This window comes from Podarcis pityusensis (assembly GCF_964106645.2).
Source record: "Podarcis pityusensis genome assembly, chromosome: 11".
NCBI lineage: Eukaryota > Metazoa > Chordata > Lepidosauria > Squamata > Lacertidae > Podarcis > Podarcis pityusensis.
The window spans coordinates 43,501,438-43,523,460 of NC_138036.1; the positions used below are offsets into that span (position 1 = coordinate 43,501,438).

The window sequence follows — 22,023 nt, forward strand, 5'->3', positions numbered from 1 at the left end:
CTAGTTTTCTCCATAGGGCAGGACCTGTAGCAATGGATTCAAGATACAAGAAAGGAGATTCTGCCTAAACATTAGGAAGAACTTTGTGACAATAAGAGGTATTCAACAGTGGAGCGGAATCCCCCGAAGGTGTTGGACTCTCCTTCATTAGAGGTTTTTAAGCAGAGGTTGGGTGGTCAGGGATGTTGCCGTTGTGATTCCTGCATTGCAGGGTGTAATTTATGTTCTATAATTCCAAAACAGGAGGAAAGCTACTCACACAGAGGTCTGCATGCATAGATTTCCATGCTGCAGACATCAGTGCTTAACTCACTTGCTCTCTAGGTGGGACCAGCAATATGACTTTTGTGTGAACATCTATAGTGGACCACTCACTCTGTGTTTGTTCGGCAACTTCAGCAACTTCTAAAAGCAGGGGCTAGGTCACCTTTCTGCAGCCACAACAACAAAGTTGTGTGACCCTTAACAGGTTTTCAGGGAATGGAGCTCTCTTGATCAAATGCAGAAGGCTAATACAGTGGTTCAAATCCCTGAGACGGGGTGAGCTTCTGTTGTTCGGTCCCAGCTCCTGCCAACCTAGCAGTTCGAAAGTGCAAGTACCATATTTTTCGCTCTATAAGACGCACCAGACCATAAGACACACCTAGTTTTTGGAGGAGGAAAACAAGAAAAAAAATATTCTGAATCCTAGAAGCCAGATGCACACACATTTCCCCTTATTTTTTAGGAGTGAGAAACTGTGTCTTATAGAGAGAAAAATACAGTAGATAAATAGGTACCACTCCGACAGGAAGGTAAACGGTGTTTCCGTGCACTGCTCTGGTTCACCAGAAGCAGCTTAGTCATGCTGGCCACATGACCCGGAAGCTGTATGCCGGCTCCCTCAGTGAGTAAAGCGAGATCAACGCCGCAACCCCAGAGTCGTCCGCAACTGGACCTAATGGTCAGGGGTCCCTTTACCTTTACCTTTAATGCTGTGGTACCTCTGGTTACAAACGCTCCTGGTTACGAATGCTTCAGGTTACGAGCTCCGCTAACCCGGAAGTAGCTGCTCCTGGTTGTAAACTTTGTCCCAGGATGCGAACGGAAATCGCGCATCAGAGGTGCACACAGCAGGAGGCCCCATTAGCGAAAGCACGCCTCAGGATAAGAATGGTTTCAGCTTAAGAACCGACCTCCAGAACGAATTAAGTTCGTAACCAGAGATACCACTGTAATAACTGTAGCAGTATTTTAATTGCTATCTTTCTTTATCTTATCAAAGGTTACTGAAAGTGATTCTTGCTGTGCTGAGCTTCATTCATACAACTTTTCCAATCACAGCAGCTCCTTTTGATCCTTACTTGGACTGAACGGGCTATCTGAAGAGTATGACATGGGAACAAAGCAGGTTATGGAGTGCCACTGCTAATCTTCTAGCGTGCGGCACATAAAACCACAATTAGTACTTACGACTAATGTTTCAACACATTTTTCCTGACGGGTAGAAGTTGAAGAAAGTACCCAGTTCAATCCCTAAATGACATCCTGCACAACGTGCTTGTTAGCATCCCATTTCGGGTTCTCTGTTTACATAGAAATATCATATATTTTGGACCTGTTCTTTAGCATCCTTGCTGATGTTTTGCTTTTCCTTCATGTCCATGTGACTGAGGCTCACTACATACTCATACTGGGGCTGACAAGAGTCTTTGCATGGGAAAGTAGCAGGTGCCCTTGCTTCCCCCTACCAGGCATATAACGTCACATGGGATGCAGGCGCTCTGGGTGCATGTCCAATCCTGCAAACACAAGATTTGCACAATCTCACCCCTGCTCCCCATCATGTTGAGTACCTGCATCTCATTTGACATCTGGTTGGTAGGACTGGAACGGTCACACAGCTCCTCTTCCCTGTACTAAGATCACCTGCCAGTAAATGAATTAAAAGAAGAATATATGTATAAATCCTGCAGTGTATTGCGGAGAAAAAGAAAGAAAGAAAGAAACCACTCTCCAACCACCTATTATTTAAACGAGTGATGAAAAGACAGAAGATTTATTATTTTGGGGGACGTCTGATAGCTAGTTACTCCACTCAGTGTCAAATTGACAAGTTTCAGATTTAGTGGGCTGTACCGTTTTCGCTATAATTAGTCTAGCTGTATAACGTTTAACAGGTCTCTGCTTTGCTCAGATCAGTATTGTTTTGCAGGATTATTTTTTTGGGGGGGGTATCTGGAAGTCCGCCGTCCCCCAGCAACATTTACTTTCTGTCTATTAATCTTCTCAGTAATTTTTGTTTCATTGTTTTAAGAAAGCAAGGGACATGGGTAGCATTATGGGTTAAACCACAGAGCCTAGGGCTTGCCGATCAGAAGGTTGGCGTTTCGAATCCCCGCGATGGGGTGAGCTCCCGTTGCTCGGTCCCTGCTCCTGCCAACCTAGCAGTTCGAAAGCACATCAAAGTGCAAGTAGATAAATAGGTACTGCTCCAGCGGGAAGGTAAATGGCGTTTCCGTGCGCTGCTCTGGTTCTCCAGAAGCAGCTTAGTCATGCTGGCCACATGACCCGGAAGCTGTATGCCGGCTCCCTTGGCCAATAAAGCGAGATGAGCGCCGCAACCCCAGAGTCGTCCGCAACTGGACCTAATGGTCAAGGGTCCCTTTACCCTTTACCTTTTAAGAAAGCAAAGTGCTGGATCACAAACTGTATTCATGAGATTATCAGTGTTGATCAGGCTAAACTGAGGCAGGCAGCTCCGCATGAAGCAGCAGATAAGCTGAGAAGCAAAGTTTAATTCTTTTTTTTACTTGTTGGCATTAAGATGAATGTGAAACAGCTGTCAAGGAGGAATGATGGGTAGCAATTGTGATCAGATAACAGGCAGCTATTGTAACCATTAAAGTGGGATGTATCACTCACGGCAGACACAATTGCAAGCAAAAAAGTAATAAAGTTGGGAGTCATAATGTGCATTTGAGCCATATTAAGGGAAAGGAGGACTCCACAATTACAATTTGTACTATGGACCTAGGATAGTCAAGGAATCTGGACTATTGCCTTAAAAAATATAAATAACAACTTTTATGAGTGATCCTTTCCCTGCCAAAGTCAGCGGCATAGTGTGAAAAGGAGCAGGAACATTTCAGTTACTAGTGAATAGCTTTTAGGCCTGCTCATATTCATGCTTAACATGAACAGTTCCTCCAGAATATAATCTGCTGCCAGTGCACATTGTACTTTCACCTTCTTGGAAAACTCAGTGCCTGTTTGCTTGAAGAGTCCAGCAGAAGTTTCTCCTCAAACTTCTCTTTGAAGGATTGGGCTATTGCAAAGTTCAAATCCTATTAAAGTGTATCATTGGTAGATGGATATTTCTGCTTTTCATTCTTACAGTTTTGAATGCCATGTTGTATCATTCCAGAATACTTTCCTGATAAGAGATGTGGCAATGCAAAAGTGCTAGTGTTAGATTCCACAAATTATATAATGCTCCGTTGTAAAGTTGAGAATTATCTGGCTGAGTCATCTGTCTTCATCAACAGCCAAACAAATGTGTCTGGGAAACACAAGCACAAATTGGTGGTTGATGTCTTCCTGCAGGTTGTGAACGAGGTTTGGGCAGTGTGCGTGGTGATTTTTGGACAAATTTATTCCAGAATTGTCAGCTGCCAGTAATTTGGTACTTTCTTTCAAACATAATGGAGAGTAGACTAGACTTAACAAATGGTTAGTTTATTTAGTCCAGCTGTACTAATCCAGCCTCTAAAAATATAGGTAATAGGTTACAAAATGGAAAATTTTCACAAAAAACATCATTAGTTAAGAGTTAATCTGCTCAGCTTTTAAAATGCAAAACATTGTTAATTAATACTGTGTACATACATTGTATTTAAAGTACATTGCTTCTCCTAAGGAATCCTGGGAACTACAGTTTACCCCACGTAGAGCTACAAATCCCCGCACCCTTAACAAATTACATCTCCCAGGATTCTTTGCGGGGGAGGCAATGCGCTTTAAATGTATAGTGTACAGTACAGTGGTACCTCTAGTTACGAACTTAATTCGTTCTGGAGGTCCTTTGTTAACCTGAAACTGTTCTTAACTAGAGGCATGCTTTCACTAATGGGGCCTCTTGCTGCCGCTGCGCTTCCAGCACACGATTTCCATTCTCACCCTGGAGCAAAGTTCTCAACTCGAGGTAACTCTTCCGGGTTAGCGGAGTTTGTAACCTGAAGCGTTTGTAACTCAAGGTACCACTGTATATGCATCCTTAGATCATATAACTATTTTATGCTCATCTGCCACGCTTCAAACAATGTATTTTGCTTCTTTAATTAACTTATTTTGTCAGATGACTGCCACAAATCGAAAACATTGTCACACATAGTTTAATGCAGGGATGGGGAATTTGAATAATCCAGTATGCTGGTTCCTTAATTCCCCCATGAGCCATGTTTGGTAGATGAGTGGGGCTTCCCACTTGAAAATCACCTGATGTCACAATGTTGTCAAGTAATCCATTTTCCTTTGCCTACGTGGTTCAAACTGCCTGGGCAAAGGAACAAGGCTTTGCAAGTGCCAACAATCAGCTGATTGATGGTGCTTACAAAGGCATTGTACTCTGCAGTTGCTGCCAGTCTGCTGATTGGTGATGCCTGTAGATCCAGCTTTCCACTGACCCATGTTTTTACCTGCTTGACATTCGACATCATATGTCAAGTGTGGGCTAGGTAGCCATGGCTTGCCTGTGGGTTAGAGGTTCCACACTATTATTTAATGCAATCAGTATCCCTGAGTGGAGTTAAGTACAATGTTACATGAGTTTCTTTCTAAAAGCTTCTTTTTATTCACTGTGTGGTTTTTCTCCTGTGTAAAATATATTTGAAGTGCTTGTTTATTTGAGCTGTCCTTTGCCCTTGAATTCCCACCTGTTGTGATGTAGTAGTATTCAAACCCAATATGTATGTGTTTACCAGATATGGTACAAGGTCTACCCACATAGTTCAGTCGGTGGAGCATGAGACTCTTAATCTCAGGGTTGTGGGTTCAAGCCCTGTGTTGGGCAAAAAGATTTCTGCATTTCAGGGGCTTGGACTAGGTGATCCCTTTGGTCGCCTCCAGCTTTACATTTCTATGATTCTATGTTTTTGTGCTGCTAATTGGGAGGATTTGCAGCAGAACAAATCACTACAAGTGAGTCATATTTTGCTAACTCCTCATCTCTGTTGCATGACCCACATTGACATTACTTGCTGATCTACCAACTGCAGGCCCCTAACTTGCTTTAAGGTGTTTCCTGTTGTAAATTTCACTCACACACACAGACACCTGCCTTTGTGTTGTGTTTCTGAAGATCCAGTAGAGGATATAAAAGCCAAGCCTGTCTCTGCAGCTGTCATAACATTTCATTAACTATTAAAGCTTAACAGTAGGCACTTTGAATGAAACCTGTTGTCTCATCTGTGTTTGCATTTGCATAAAGCTAGCAATGATGAAAGATGCAATGTCTCCATTTTCCTCTTCTCCGTTTTCGAGTCAGTAGCCTTCCTCTTTATTCAAAAGATGCACAGTGCACCCTAACTTAAGCTTAGATAATGTGAATTCTCAAGAATTTTTCAGGGCAGGAGACGGAAGTCTGTTCATGCAGCTATAGTAATATGCATGCAAAATACGTACATAGGAATTTAAATCCCTAGGAGAAGCATTTCATATGGTTGGTTTTCTTTCCAGTGCTTTGCTATGTCTTTGTCTTCAGAACGCTGACATTTCTCTTTTGCAAAAATCTTTCTCTCTATCATCCAGTGCGAAGGTAAAACTTTTCACTTCATGTGTGCCAATAAACCAAAAGGGATAAGCTACAACAACAGATGAATGTAGCCAACATAAAGTCCAAATAGTGAGGTTTAGCATTTTTCGCTTTAGGTATGGCAATAAGCCAAACAGTAGAAGTCCAAAGAATATTGTTGGCATGCTACAAGATCTGCCCACTCTGCCAAGCTATACCTACAGGAAAGCTGGCAGTGAAGAGGGAGAGCCTGACAGGTCAGGAGCTGGTACCCAGCTGGTCAAACACCAGCCAGTGGAGCTGGTGGGTCAGGAGGTGGACTATACACAGCTGTTGCATATGTTTTAGATATTCCACTGTATTAAACAATACCATCATCCCACATGATACCAAGCTCCATAGATCAATGTAATCAAGACTACAGCTGTGCTACATTTGAAAAGCAGCAAATCACCTACATACTGAGCAGAAAGCTTGAGGAAGTGGGCAGATTACAGTTCATGTCACATTTGTTTTTATTATTATTATTATTATTATTATTATTATTATTATTAAGAGATTTGTATATTGTCCATCACCAAAGATGGTAACAGAGTGGTTGAAAGCAAAATTAAGTAGTGTGTGTGTGTCAAGAAGATAGGGTGAGAGATAAATAACTTGACCAAGAAACTGGGTACAAGACAGTGGTGGGATCTGAACCCACAACATCAAACTATTTGTTCGATCCCACGTTTCTCTGCTGCAGCAGAACACCCCTTTCACAGAAAGTAAACTAATTAATTTCTGATCTACAGTTACTCCTTCAATAAATTTACTTCAAGTATCCATCTGGCGCACGCCTCAAAATATGTTGATTTATTTGCACCCCATCCCAAATTGATAAACTTGCCCAGCACACACCTTCAATTCATCTTTAGTTAATTTACCTCCAGTTGATTTTCCATCCAGATTCCACTCCAAATAAATGCCCCTTCAACTAATTTACCCCCCCATTCTTCATTACCCCATCCCTCTAAATAAATTCCTCTGAAATTAATTTATATTCCCAAATTAATATTCTATCCTGTTCACTTCTTCCACCAAAACACTTTAGGTGGTGCAAGTGAAAGAAAGTTGAATGACTTTGAGACAGGGTTATTTCCCCTCTTTATTTACAGCAATGTACAAGGTTGTCCAAACATTTCTTTTTGATTCACAATCTAAAATCCCACCTGGAGCTTTGACATGTCCAACAGTAGGGATGGAAAGATCTGTTAATTTTGGTTCTCGCAGTTTCTCATTTTTCCAATCTAAAATTTAGTTCTCCACATTTCTGCAATAATAGGTAGATTTTTTAAAAAATCCTCATAAAATTATTTAAGCATGTCTCCTTTGGTATGCAGTTGTGGCTAACATACACAGTTTTGCATTTTTGTAAACATTGGTTGGGAAACTGCATTGCAAAATTCAGTTAAGTGCAAATTTTGAAGGGTGGCTGTGTGTTTTGATCTCATATTGTTCCAGAAAGTTAAGTTCACCATTGAATGTGAACTAAACTCAATCCCCCCACAATCCCTACTTGATAGCAGCTTGGTTGTTGTGCTTGGAAACGTGAGCTTCAAAGAACTCTGAGAAAAGATGCTATGTGATGCTGTACCATCATTTCTAGAATCCAGAGAAAATGACTGGAAAAAAAAGGATGGCCAGCTTTTTGACAGAATGCCCTTGGGTCCAGAAAACCATTGTAGGTCATCCCATAATGTATTTGCTAGGGTCACTTGAGGCTCCAATTTGAAAGAACTTGGAAGCTGGACTGCCTAGCATATAGTTGGTTGTGATTCAAAAGTATTATGAAAGGAATTGTGAGGTTTTCGGTAGGACCAAGGTGAAACTGTAAAACTCCTCTGTTATTTTGTTACTGGATGCTGTATATATAATCTTTTTATTTTTATAGTTCTGAATTGTTTGTTATTTGCATGTTGTTATGTTTGCTATTGTGTTGTTTTGCTGTGTTATTATTAAATTATTTTTGCAGTGTTTGGTTTAGGAATGTATTGTTTTCTTGCTTGTAAGCTACTTTGAGAATGATTTTTTGTGTGTGGAAAAGTGGCTTGCAAGTAAAACAAATGAATGAATGAAACAGTATAGGACTACAGGAAAATTATTTCTGAAGACCACCTACTACAGAGGCTTTTTTTGCTCATGTATCTTATATTTTTTTATTGCACATTCCAAACTGAGGTTGCTCAGCAAATTGCACAACAAGATTGACCTGCTCTACACTTAATTTTCCCATGATGCAGAAACAGCTACATTGCTGCGAGTCAGTCTGTGCACTGTTGAATCGGTGATTATAAGATCATGATGTCTGTTGCATCAGTCCTTAAGGGATTCTTTTCATGACACCAGGGGTATTGCTTGCAAGTCCGTGGCTTTAGAATTGTTTATTATGAACCTAATGGCTTTGCCGAAGAAAAATGAGACTACTAATACAGTAAATTAAGTTCTGTTAAATCGCAGCTGTATAATATCATTCACACTGGATTTTTTTCTGGTATTGCCTTGCCTTACAGCTAAAAACTGAGAAAACGTTTGATCAGCACCACAGAGCAGTGTTACTAAATAGGGATACATACATGGTGGGAAAGTCATCTGAAGGACATTGATAATTAAGATTCTTCTCTCAAGCGAAACCTGTGAAACTGCTTCGGTTAATTCTGCTGTTAAAATATAGCATAGCACTGCTAAGTATTGTTGTGATTAGCAATGTCTGAACTGGTAATACCAGTAATTGCTACAGTATGTGCATATATTCTTCTTTAATTCCCCTAACCTATCTGAACTTTGTCTTCTACAGCTTGTTTTCTTTTAATTCCCGAGCTTTTATGCTTTTAACTTGGATTTAATTGGTGGCTTATTGTGATTCTGATAGATCTGTGTTTTGGATATGTTAGGATTTATTATTATGGCACTGCGCCCATCAGATTGGTATGGGGCAATGACCCAGAAAGAGGCGTTTTCTGTGGGTGGCCCTGTAATCTAGAATACCTTTCCCTCTGCAAGTCTCAAGGTAATCTGTTTTAGGTGCCTCCTGAAAGTGTGTCAGGTGGAATTCAATGTAATTTCAGAAGTATTTCAGCTTTTCTCTGTTGTATTTCACTAGGAAGCGGGTGGCGCTGTGGTCTAAACCACTGAGCCTCTTGGACTTGCCAATCAGAAGGTTGGCAGTTCGAGTCCACACGAAGGGGTGAGGTCCCGTTGCTCTGTCCCAGCTCTTGCCAACCTTGCAGTTCGAAAACATACCAGTAGATAAATAGGTACCACTGTGGTGGAAAGGTATATGGCATTTCCGTGCTCTCTGGCACTCGTCACAGTGCCCTGTTTTACCAGAATCGGTTTAGTTATGCTGGCCACATGATCCAGAAAGCTGTCTGCAGACAAACGCCTGCTTCCTTGGCCTGAAGCAAGACGAGTGCTATACCTGATAGTCAAATTTTACTGGACTTAACTGTCCAGGGATTCTCTACCTTTACTGTATTTTGCTGTTTTCTGTATTTATTTTCTGTTGTGTTCTTATGTATAGTGGTTTCATATTATGTTGTTACATTATGTTTTAGTTCAGTAGTGGGGAACCTCCAGGCCTAATTAGACCCGCTAGGCCTCTCCATTTGGCCTATGAGATAGTTTTGAGAAAAACAATCCCATTTGGCCATCCCATGTCATCATTTGGCATCAGGTGCTGGACTTGGGAAGCCATGGTGCCACATTCCAAAGGAAGAACTGGGGGTGCACTATATAAGTAGGGCTGGGGAATAGATTTGATCCAATTCACATTTAAAGGCGAATCTATCTAATTTGCAGTTTCCAAAACAATATAAGAACCAAAACACAGCCATTCTTCAAAATCCACACTTCTGATTTTGCAGTTGAATTGTCCAGAGAACTAATGAGTATTAAAAAATGCATTTACTGCTAGGGTGAACTGTGTATTAAAATGCATACATTTGTAAAAGCGACATGCAAAATGTATTAGGGGAAATTGCTTTGCAACCAAGAGTATATTAAGAAAACTGCAAACACAAATGTCTATATTAAGAGAAATTCGCATTAGAGAGCTGATGAATGGAGTACAGGATCAGGTTTAAGGTGCTGGTTTTAACCTTTAAAGCCCTATACGACGGCCTAGGACCCTCGTACCTACGGGACCGCCTCTCCTGGTTTGTCCCACAGAGGACCTTACGGTCTTCAAATAAAAACATCTTGGAGATCCCAGGCCACAGGGTGGTTAGGCTGGCCTCAGCCAGAGCTAGGGCTTTTTCGGCCGTGGCCCTGATCTGGTGGAACGCTCTGTCACAAGAGACTAGGGCGCTGCGGGACTTGACATCTTTCTGCAGGGCCTGCAAGACAGAGCTGTTCCACCAGGCCTTTGGCCAAGGCACAGTCTGACCCCCTCTCTCCTTCCGTAATCTTCATAGAACTCTAGCCCAATGGTTGCCATTAATTTGATTCTGAACTGATTTTAGAATGTATTACAATTAATTGACTGTGATTTTATGTAAACTGTGCTATTTTTACTGTTGTTAGCCGTTCTGAGCCCGGCTTTGGCTGGAGAGGGTGGGATATAAATAATTTATTATTATTATTATTATTAATAATAATAATAATAATGCAAACTGGAGTGTAAAATTAAACTTAAGACAGGGAAAAATGAGAAATTAAGGGAAACTAAAATTGAGATTTGCCTATCTGTAAGTATGTTCCTGGTCCTTCCTTTCTTGTCAATTCTTCAATTTGGTGCTTGTTGAATTCAGTGACTTTTTCTGTTGCCCTGCATAGTGACCAAAAGAGGTGCCAATTCAAAAGGCACTGAATTCAAGGTGGAAAGGACGAATCAGGAGTGCACTCAGAGAGTGCTCCAAATTCTGCCTTCACAGCTACAGCAAGTAAATTTAAATCATCTGATATCCTATGACTGGTTCACTCACCTGTCCAACTGGCTTGTGAAGGGTGGAACAGTTCCTGATTCAACCTACTCCTGTTCCCAACACCTGTTCAACTGTATGCTACTTGGATAGCTTTTAATGTTAAGTAGTTTTGAAATTTTCTAAATAAATAAAATCAAATATTTATTGTATTTTCTCACGTATAAGCTGCCCTCGGTGTCTGGGAGAGCAGAAAAGCAAGATAATGAAGAAGATAATGACAATGATAAGAATAAGAATAAGTAAAAAATTTGTTGAACTCAAGACCCAAGTGCTTTTCTCCCCTAATAGGAGATCAGTGTTGTCCACGTTGATAGCAACAACCCATATACATGTACTGTATATGCTGCTTCATGTATGTATTTGTGGGGAGCCCCATAGGGGACAAAACATGCATCTTAAGCATATGTTTCAAGTAACAAAGCTATTCCTGAGAAGGAACGAGCTGCCAAAGTTATTTTCAAAGCCGAAAAAGAAAAGCACAGTTGAAGAATTTGTGGTTAAAGAGATTATAATTTTCTTTTTCAGGTATCATGACCAACAGGATGTTACTAGCAACTTCCTTGGAGCAATGTGGTTGATTTCAATAACTTTTCTCTCCATTGGATATGGTGATATGGTACCTAACACATACTGTGGGAAAGGAGTCTGCTTGCTTACTGGAATAATGGTGAGTGCCCCTAGTTTTAATTTCCACATTTCTTGTGAGTTTCTTGGGTGAATTGTTTTCAGAACAACTTCACTGGTTTAACAACGCGTATTATTAATGTAAAATTGTTTGTTAAATCTTTGGTCATTTGTATACTACTGTCCATAGACCGGTACATGTCTATACAGGTGTCCTATTGAGTTCTGTGGGACTTATTCCCAGGTAAGTAGGTTGCACCCAGACTTCCCATCATGGTTAGAGTATACCGATTGAGATAATTGATTCCATTGATTTCAGCGGTCTGTTCTAAGCATGATGAAACATGGCTCCAACCCAGTATTTATAGGATTACAGCATGACACTCCTGATCACTGCCTTCGGGAATTCACTTCCTGCTTTTCTTAGGAAATGTTTACAAACTGAGCTAAACAACTTGATATTCTGAGCATCAAATATCTCAGCTACCATTCATGTCATATATGGCAATCACCACATTTCTGCCTCTTCTTTTTGCTTCCCGTGAATTATAATGTCAGACCTACTAGTTTCTAAATTTGTTTTACAATAGACTGAGTGATCTTGCTTTTATGAAACTGCTGTAGTGGTTTCCCCTCTAACATCTTTGCATTAATACATCCAGTGCTTTTTTTTTCTGGGGGGACGCAGGGGTACACATACCCCTAAAAATTTTGCGAATCTAAGTTTGGCCTCATTGAGAGGCAGTATTTCAATATGGGTAGGAAAATGAGAGTACCCCTAAACATTTTATTAGGGGGAAAAAGCACTGGATGCATCTATTATTACTGTATACTTCATTGTTATATGCAGTGGCAGTGAAAAGGGCAAATGCGGTAATAAGAAAAGGATTGGGGTTGTTTTTTTTAAGCCAAGTATAATAATAAAATTATATCTATCTTTGGTTCTCCTATTGTTATATTTTTAAATAATTTGTATCCTGATTTTTTCTTTATCAGTGATAATGCAATGATTTAAAATGAAAAGAAAAACATTGCAATCCCAATTAAAATAATTTGTATGCATAAAATACATTATAAAGGCTTTCTGAAGAACCTGAAAACGGCAGACCTCTCTGGGTTCAACAATCCTGGCTGCTCTACCAAGAAGTTTCTGTTATAACTGCACATCTACTGAACTTTTTTTGGCAGTGGCATCCAGAGCAAGGCCTTGGATGTTGAATAGAGGGCACATGGAGGCATATATGGAAGAAAGTGGCCTTTAATATGCTTTCATATACTCCAGCGGTAGCTGGAGTTTCTGAACACTTTTTAAGAGCTGTCACACATGGAGTACATAATGGTAGTTTTGCCTAGGGAGCATTAGGATATGACTGACCGTGCCGAGGGCTGACTTTGCTGGGAAGGGGCACCCCAGAAAATTGTGTAATGGGAATCCTGAATAATGCCCTCTCCATTTGGGGGCCCTAATTTCCTCAACGAATATAGCAGAACTGAATAAAGGAAAGGAAAGGCCATCTGAAATAGTGATTTGATATAGTGGCCTACTTTATGGAGCAAGACTTAGACTGCAATCCAGACCCCCTTCTGCTGGGTTGGGTGAGGGGCATTGGAGTGATCTGAGGTGTCGCTCCACTTTCTTCTACTGGTTAAGCTAGTCTTCTGCTGGTCACCAAATGGGTGGGTGGGTGGGTGGAAAGCCTGCCAGTGTTAGCTGATTCATACAAATAAGTGGCTACAGCTACTTTTCTGTTTAACTACACATATATTTCTCTATGTGACAAATTGTACCCACCTCTCTACATGGAGCCTCTGGGAATCCTTCACAGGACTTCTTGCCCCTGTTTGAAGAGGGTTTGTTCTGGCCTGTTGACAATTTCCTTAAATGATCAAAAAAGCAATATTCAAAAACTCAGAAGGATCTGACATGGTAGATAACGTGATAGCCCTACTGTAGAATCCTGAGGACACTGCAGTAATTCCCACATCCAAAAAACCAAGATGTCTGAATCAGTCATAAACTGTCCAGATTAAAGACACCCAAATACAGAGGAGTGGCGAATGTAATATATCTAGCCTTCTCTCTCTTTCTCTTTCTCTTTCTCTTTCTCTTTCTCTTTCTCTTTCTCTTTCTCTTTCTCTCTCTCTCTCTCTCTCTCTTTGGAAATCATTTTTATTTTGTTTTATAAGTACAAAGTTATAAAAATCCAAATATATGTCCATCTACAGAGATTCCTCTGAATCTCACGACTTCCCTCCACCCCTTCCATGGGGTCCTACTTAGAAGATTTACAACTGCATATTCTTCAACACACTAACTTTTATATCAATCCATATTGTCCATGGTATTTGTTACACTACAAGTGAAATCAAAATCCTGCCAGTCCACTTACAGTGGTCTCCTAAATAACTTGTAATTTTTTCCCATTTTTTAAATAAAGTTTTTGTCCTCTTGGTTTCTGAGTTTTCCAGTTTTGTCATTTCAGCATAGTCCATCAACTTGGTTTGCCATTCCTCTCTGATAGGGACCTTGTCTTCTTTCCATCTCTGGGCTAGTAACATCTGGGCGGCTGTTGTTCCATACATAAAAAGTCTTTTCTGCTCCTTTGGAATGTTAGTACCTATAATTCCTAATAAGAAAACTTCTGGGGTTTTTTTTAACAAAGGTTATTTTAAACATTTTTTTCATTTCATTATATATCATCTCCCAGAAAGCTTTTATTACCTTACAAGTCCACCACATATGATAAAAGGTACCTTCTTTTTGTTTACATTTCCAGCATATATTTGTACTTGTCCTATACATTTTTGCCATGTCTCTTTCTTTCTCTATCTCTATGGTGTAGGGCTAACACACGGGATGTATCAGAACACAGCTGTTGAGGACCGAATACTGTGAAGAGAAGTTATGGAGCAATTACACTAGAGCATATGAGTAAATACTGTAGTATTAATGGTAATATTGCACATGATCCAAGGAAACATAAGCACTTTAGGTCCCATTTATTTTTAGTGGGAGAGTGACACACATACTGAAATATATCCATCTGAAACCCAGAAGCTTAAAAATGCTCAGGAGTTGTACTCTTCAATTGTATCATGTCTCTAGTGTACTTTATGAGTTAGCTAGTATTGTAAACAGAGGTGTGCGTGAGATTTGAATCCTGAGCCAAAATGGAGTGCCTCAAAGGAATGTTGGGCTTGTCGTAGGCAAAGTAGGAACTGTATGACGTAGCAAAAAATCAGAGTCCCTGGGGCGCCTTAGCAATCCAGATGTCAAAAAAAAAAAAAAAGGTTGCATAGAAGTATCTGCAAAAATCAAAACTTTTTTTTTTTTTAAGGTACCTGGCAGAACTTCCCTGCATCTATTTGTCATTTGGCAGACTTTATCCACTCTGTAGGGGTTAGCATGCTTGCAAATACCATCTACTTCTGCCAGAAGGGATAAAGGGTTGTTTTGTTTTTCCAGTAATGAAATGGAGGGAAGGGGGGGAAATGAAACTGATTCGGATGGACCTTGAGGCAAACCAACCAATGTACAAAGCACTTCAGATTGATGCCGGCTATTTTCCAAAATGCTGAACCAAATCTTGTGGTCAGTGCACACCCCCGCTTCTAAACACGTCCCATAGAAAATATTGTAGCCTTATATTTACCACCGTTATTATTTTGGGTGACATAATACGGTCATGTATTTTCTGCACTGGGGGATGATGGTTCCCTGGATAGGCTCAAGACAAAGGGCATTCTGAGATGGCATTAACGTTGGGGATTGGATCGCTTCAGCATTCTGAATTATCCATGAATGTGAGATACTTCAAACCATGCTGACTGGGGGCATTCAGCGGAGCTCATAAGGATCATCTTGCGCTATGCTCTTTATATGGTTTACTTCCTGTTACCTTTCCTTTGAGTACTTTCTGCAGTCCTACTTGAGCATTAAAGCCACCAAGAGTAGCTGAGGCAACCCAGTCAGATGGGCAGCTAATAATAATAATAATAATAATAATAATAATAATAATAATATAATGATTTATTATTCCCCAGCCCCCAGCCACTCTGGGTGGCTTCCAACAAAGATTAAAAATACATCAAAATGTCACACATTAAAAACTTCCCTAAACAGGGCTGCCTTCAGATGTTTTCTAAATGTCAGGTAGTTGTTTATCTCTTTGACATCTGATGGGAGGGCGTTCCACAGGGCGGGCGCCACTACCGAGAAGGCCCTCTGCCTGGTTCCCTGTAGCTTTGCTTCTCGCAGTGAGGGAACTGCCAGAAGGCCCTCGGCTCTGGACCTCAGCATCCGGGCAGAATGATGGGGGTGGAGACACTCCTTCAGGTATACTGAATATATTACTATTATTATTATTATTATTATTATTATTATTATTATCAGCATTATCATCATCCAGGAGTATGGGGAGCTTCCACCTGGAAGAGTGCAATATACTAAGTCACAGCGACATCGATGAAACAGAGAGCAATTGTGCAACACCACAGGCCCATCTTCCATTAATGCAAAATAAACAGGATCAGGGTCAGCTTGCGGGGAGGGCTGACAGTATGCAACACACTTCCCAAAACTCCCAACAATGGGGCATACCTGGAAGGTGAGGGCCAGGTGGTGAGAAAGTCAGGCATATGCAGGCGCTATGGTGGAGGCAGTCCAGCACTACTTTTGGTGCATCCACACAGCACCAGTCTCCCTCCCGCTTTGCCTCTCCCCCTCCTAAGATGCTAGTGCCAGGAGGCAAGGTGTGTGCAAACAGCGCTCCCTGCTGGCTGCTCCCAAAGGGATACGTACCAAAGGGAACAAAAGAGCTGTGTTCAGTACAGTGGTACCTCGGGTTAAGAACTTAATTCGTTCCGGAGGTCCGTTCTTAACCTGAAACTGTTCTTAACCTGAAGCACCACTTTAGCTAATGGGGCCTCCTGCTGCTGCCACCGCGCGATTTCTGTTCTCATCCTGGAGCAAAGTTCTTAACCCGAGGTACTATTTCTGGGTTAGTGCAGTCTGTAACCTGAAGCGCCTGTAACCTGAAGCATCTGTAGCCTGAGGTACCACTGTACTGAACAACGGCATGTGGAGAGGAAGCAAGATTTACCAATTCCCGAGGAGAAGGCATACATAAATGTTACGACTATGTGGGTAGTTCAGCTCAGATACCTTGACGTGAACAAATGGAAGCAATGATTTGTGCAGCGCATAAGTTTATATCAACATGATATTGTCATAGCCTCTAATATAAGTGGCTTTCGAACGACCGTTCCCCGTTTCGTAGAGAATTGGCCTATTAATAGCTTAAATGTCATAACTTGGAATAGAACTTCCATCTTCAGGGATCATATATCTTTGATTATGAGATATCGAATACAACAATGGATGGCAGACTTGATTTTCTCTTGCTTGTAGCGTTCCAGAGTAGATTCAACATTCTGATGTTCAGTGAAGAATTGAATATAGATAGCATAAGACAAATTTTCACTGGCAGGTCACAGTTCCGTTAATGTCTCAATATTTTATCTTACTGTAGCTCAAAGTGAGGGTCTCTTCTCTTGATGACCTCATCCATTGTAGCCACAGGAGAACACTGGGAGAAATTAAGCATCACCCAGAGGCAATTGTTATGTCAGGGCAAACATTACATTTTGGCTTGCCAGTTCTCTCCCCGCACAATGTTCCTAGAGTTCTCTCACCACCCGCAAGTGGATATCCTTGTGTGGGGCTTTCACTGGCAGAACTCACTGGTTGAATCCTGCCCATTTTACATATAAGGAGACAGTCACATAGATGCCACACAAACAGCAGGTGCAAGATTGTGCTTCATTGGTCTTTGATGCAGTAATGAAAGTGGCTGAAAAGTATGCCAAAATTGTATCTAGGCTGAATCTTGTCCATGCCCTTAGTACATACTAGGGATGGGGGAGCACTTTGATTAACTTGACATTTAAAAGTGAACCTACCCAATTTCCACTTTCCAAAACAATCTGCAAACGAAAACACAGCTTATGAAAATTCACACTTTTCGGAATTTCACAGTGCAATTCTGAAGGTGAGAAATGTCCCCCAGAATGCATATTTTGGTTCAAAGTGTACATGAAATGCAAATATTGGTGGGGAAAAAAGCATATCAAATGCACTACATTAGGGAGAGTTTGCTTTGCAAAATGTGTGTATAAAGCAAAATTGCATACACAAACGTGCCTGTTAGGAGACATTCACATGAAAATGCTGGAGAATTTTCATGAGGCCTTTTAAAAAATCAATAAATTGCAAACTGATGTGGAAAACTGAACTCAAGACTGGAAAAAATGAGCGATGGAAAGAAACAGAAATTGACAGACTCACCCGCCCTTAGTATACACACACACGCCTTATAATGAATTGATGGTCTGACTACCTGCAAATGATAGTGTTTCAATCTTGCAGTCTTCCACACACAGATGGTCTAAATCAGCGGTTCTCAACCTGTGGGTCCCCAGATGTTGTTGGACTACAACTCCCATCATCCCTAGCTAGCAAGGCCAGAGCTCAGGGATGATGGGAGTTGTAGTCCAACAACATCTGGGGACCCACAGGTTGAGAACCGCTGGTCTAAATTTTTCCCTACTTTGGGGATGCTGGGGAACCCAGACAATTTGGGTCCTTTCCATAAGTGCAAGCACACCAACTCCTAGGGGCTGAGGCAGTTTCGGTCCACAATATATATATATTTTTTAAGGGGATGGGCCCCCTCAATATTCAGAGGACGTTGTGTGGCATCACGTTGGGACCCCCAATCCTCTGGAGAAGCTGGTGCCTCTGGATAAGTGCCCTTCACCACATGCCCCCTACTGCCCCAGAGCTGTCCCTGAACATCCTCTCCACATGCCCCATGCTGACATCGGAGCTCTGATGTTGTTTGGGCTCAGAGTGGGGACCCGACATCACTCTCACTTTCATAGCTCTGTCTCCAGTGTCAGAGAGTAGTGTTGGGATCCTGCCAGGGAGACGGAGGCATCAGGCAGGCCCCCAGTTGTCTCAGGACGATCACCAGTCTCCCGTGGAACAGCATCAGTCAATTAGGGACACGAGCCTCAGAGACATTCTAAGACCCGTTCACACCCTTTCAGCAGTGTCTCCATAATGAAAGATGCATACAGGAGAGCATATTTACAGCTTTATTCAACATTGTTCAGAACAAAGGAAAAACATGACTGCTTGCCTCCGTGTCCAGGAAAAACAGCCAGAAAAAAAGCTATATACAAACAGAAGTTCCCAGCAAGAAGCTGGAAGTAAACAAGCATGTGACACACAACAGCCTTTTCCCTTTTAAGGTGGAACGGAACTATATCCTAACAAGTAGGACCCAAGGTATCCCGTGTCCCTGAGACTTTCTCCCAGGGACCATAGCATTGAAGCTTCAGTGACTTCGACCAAGTTCTGCATTGTGGAGAAATTAAGAACTTATTATATACCTTTGTGGTTTTTTGACGATTGAGAAAAAATGCTTAATGGCTGCCATTTTTTCTGGGAGGGGGATGTTCAATTCTTAGAGCTATGTAAATTATTTTTGGTATCAACAACATAATTAGCTTTGCTAATAAGGGATTGAATTATACGTTTCTTTTAGGAAGGTTCAGAAAAGGCCAATTGAAAATTGCTGATGTAATAAAAACTTGAATAATTAAAAAGGGAAAGGGAAAGTAGTAGATACCAGTGAAACATAAACAATATAACAGTATTTCCACTGCCTTAGAAGTCTAAAAAGATCGTAGATAGAAATATTCCAGTCAGAGATGATTCACTGTTGAAAGTCTCTCTCACTCTCAGTCGGAGGTTGCTTTGAGCATGGGAGCGAAGAATTCCCCAACTTTCTGCCCTGTCTGTGCCTTCCTTGCAGCACAACAATCTCTGAGCAAACTAAGGCACAACTTGTGCTAGTCATTGCCATGCCACAGACTTCCCTAAGCAAGAGAATTAAAAAGTAGTTTGCACTGCCTTATACACATGTTGGATTTCAGATTTCTATCTGCTGTAGGGGTACCTTTGTTACTATGACACCTCCGCCCATGGAACAGCAAATCATCAAGACCCAAGCACATTTAGATATTGCATGCTCCTGCACCTAAAATGCCCATTTCTTTGTATCCAGTTCTGTCTAATATACACATTTTTTGTGACACATTTCCCCCTAATGGAATACATTTCTGTTTGCTACTTCCAGGCTGCAGCTTCTTGTTGCAGAAGGTCTCACTTGTCTTAAAACCTATCTCAGGGATGGATTTTGCTCTCATTTCTCCAATAATTGCTTCTTTTACAATTTTTTTTTTTTTAGCCGCAACGCTTTTTTTAACTGGCCCATTCGGTTGGCTCTCCACCTAGGGATCCCAGAATGAATGGAATGTCTATTTAAATTCTTACAGGCCTTTCATTTTATTCAGAGGAGAAGGCGGATTGTTGTGCATTTTCTGGTGAGAACTAAATTTCCCATCATTGTCTGTAAAGCGGACCTACTTTCTTCTTCTTTGGATCCCAAGGGAAATGAGCAAGAAATGGGTCAGCTACCTTTTCCCAGGCACAGGCAAGTATAGAAGAGTATTTTGTGGGCAAAGACAGAAATCCGCCTCTTATTTGGCTGAACTCAAAACTGCTTGAGAGATCTAGAAGGAGCGGGAGAGTTCAGTGGTGTTTTCCTGAGAGTCATAAAGGAGAGTACCTAACGCAGGGGTCAGCAACCCTTTTCAGCCGTGGGCCAGTCCACTGTCCCTCAGACCATGTGGTGGGCCGGACTATATGGGGGGGGGGGGAATGAATGAATTCCTATGCCCCACAAATAACCCAGAGATGCATTTTAAATAAAAGCACACATTCTACTCATGTAAAAACACCACAGGCCCCACAAATAATTCAGAGATGCATTTTTTTTAAAAAGGACACATTCTACTCATGTAAAAAAACGCCGATTCCCTGACCATCCGCGGGCCGGATTGAGAAGGTGATTGGGCCATATCTGGCCCACGGGCCTTAGGTTGCCTACCCCTGACCTAACACGTAGCCAGTTGACTTTCAAACTTGACTGCTCTCTCATTTTGCTCTCTGGAAGTGTGTGTCTTAATGATAGGCAACAGATGTTTGGGAAAAAAAAGTATTTTCTCCTTATCACTAATTTATTAAGATTTTAAAAATTATCTATAACTATAAATAATATAAATAAAGGAAGAGGGTGGGGACTACAGTTTAAGCAAAACTTTTGAAAAACAGATATCTTTTGGGGGATTAAAAAACACTATCAGGAAGAAGAGAAGCAAAGGCAGCTGTGTTGGGCCATAAGAAAAACAAATCGTAGTAGGGAAATATCTTTATTACCTCAGCAAAATGCCACAAATTAGTGATCAAACTTTTGAGTTCTTTAAAGCCCTTTATCAGGCTTAGGTATTAAGGAAAATTTTGTGGGGAGGAAGGCTGACTTTGCGTTGAAACCATAAAGTTTACATTGGTATTGGTCTTTAGCTGAAGTGTAGGACAAGATAGCAGATTTATCATCTAAGGTTCTTCTAGGTGCTTTGCAGTTTTTAGATTGCACCTAGAGATCCTAAGAGGAAGAAATAGACAAATAGACATTGGCCAATTCCCAATTTTTTAACAGATATAAAATCCAGCAGTTCTGTAGCTTTAAGCAAAACACACATAGGGAAATGTGGTAATTTTTATATTTGCAGAGCTGGAGATTAATTTTAGGTAGTGTACTAGGTTAAAAAAAGAGTAAACTGAAGTCAAATTAAGTAGCTTTTCCTAGCGGCTGGAAGGGAATTACCTTCAGAAAATAAAGCCCCAGCTCCCTATGCTATAAAATCCTCTTCCTCCAGTTTAGGATACTGTTTTTGAATGGCTGAATTCAATACTCTCCAAGTCATTCAAAAAGGAAAACTAGCTGTGTTGGCCTGTAATAAAAAATGCATTAAAAGAATATCTAAGAATTAAAATTTGTCCAAATTGTTGCAGTCTTTAAGGAGTTTGCTGGGCAGAGCTATTGAAAACCCAAATGCTTTTTTCACTCAGGATATGGAAAATGATATTTCATGTTACTCATTCTCAAGTTGCATACATTGAAATACATGCACTGATTTTATATACAGTGGTACCTCTGGTTACATGCTTAATTCGTTCCGGAGGTCAGTTCTTAACCTGAAACTGTTCTTAACCTGAAGCACCACTTTAGCTAATGGGGCCTCCTGCTGCTGCCGCGCCACCGGAGCACGATTTCTCTTCTCATCCTGAAGCAATGTTCTTAACCCGAGGTACTATTTCTGGGTTAGCGGAGTCTGTAACCTGAAGCGTATGTAACCTGAGGTACCACTGTATGTAAATGAGCAATATACAGTAGCAAAGAACTATACATAAATGAGACATGCAAGCCAAGCCAAAGAATCAGATCTGTCACTTGTCTTATGGCACTGGTTCTCAAACTCTGTTCTCTGGGCCACACCTTCAGAATAAAAATGTGCTCAGAAATATATTGCAAAACAAAAAGAAACAACTCCTATCAGTGCTTGATTTTTAACATAGGACTGAACTAATCTGAGACATACAAACTCTTCATAAACACAAAGAAGCCTCTCTCTTTTCTTTCATATTCGTCAGGTTGAAAATCCCTGCTCACAACAATTTGACGTGAAGAACTGTAG

At 41.0% G+C, this 22,023-nt stretch overlaps 1 protein-coding gene across 2 annotated transcripts in view; it reads left to right on the forward strand.

The window, feature by feature from the left end:
- Window positions 1-22,023, forward strand: part of KCNN2 (potassium calcium-activated channel subfamily N member 2) — an 87,456-nt gene that overhangs the window by 50,633 nt on the left and 14,800 nt on the right. For both annotated transcript variants that reach the window (XM_080972515.1, XM_080972514.1), the window contains one exon: window positions 11,260-11,401. In XM_080972515.1, the coding sequence (XP_080828641.1) occupies window positions 11,260-11,401 (142 nt within the window). The remainder of the gene's footprint in view (window positions 1-11,259; window positions 11,402-22,023) is intronic.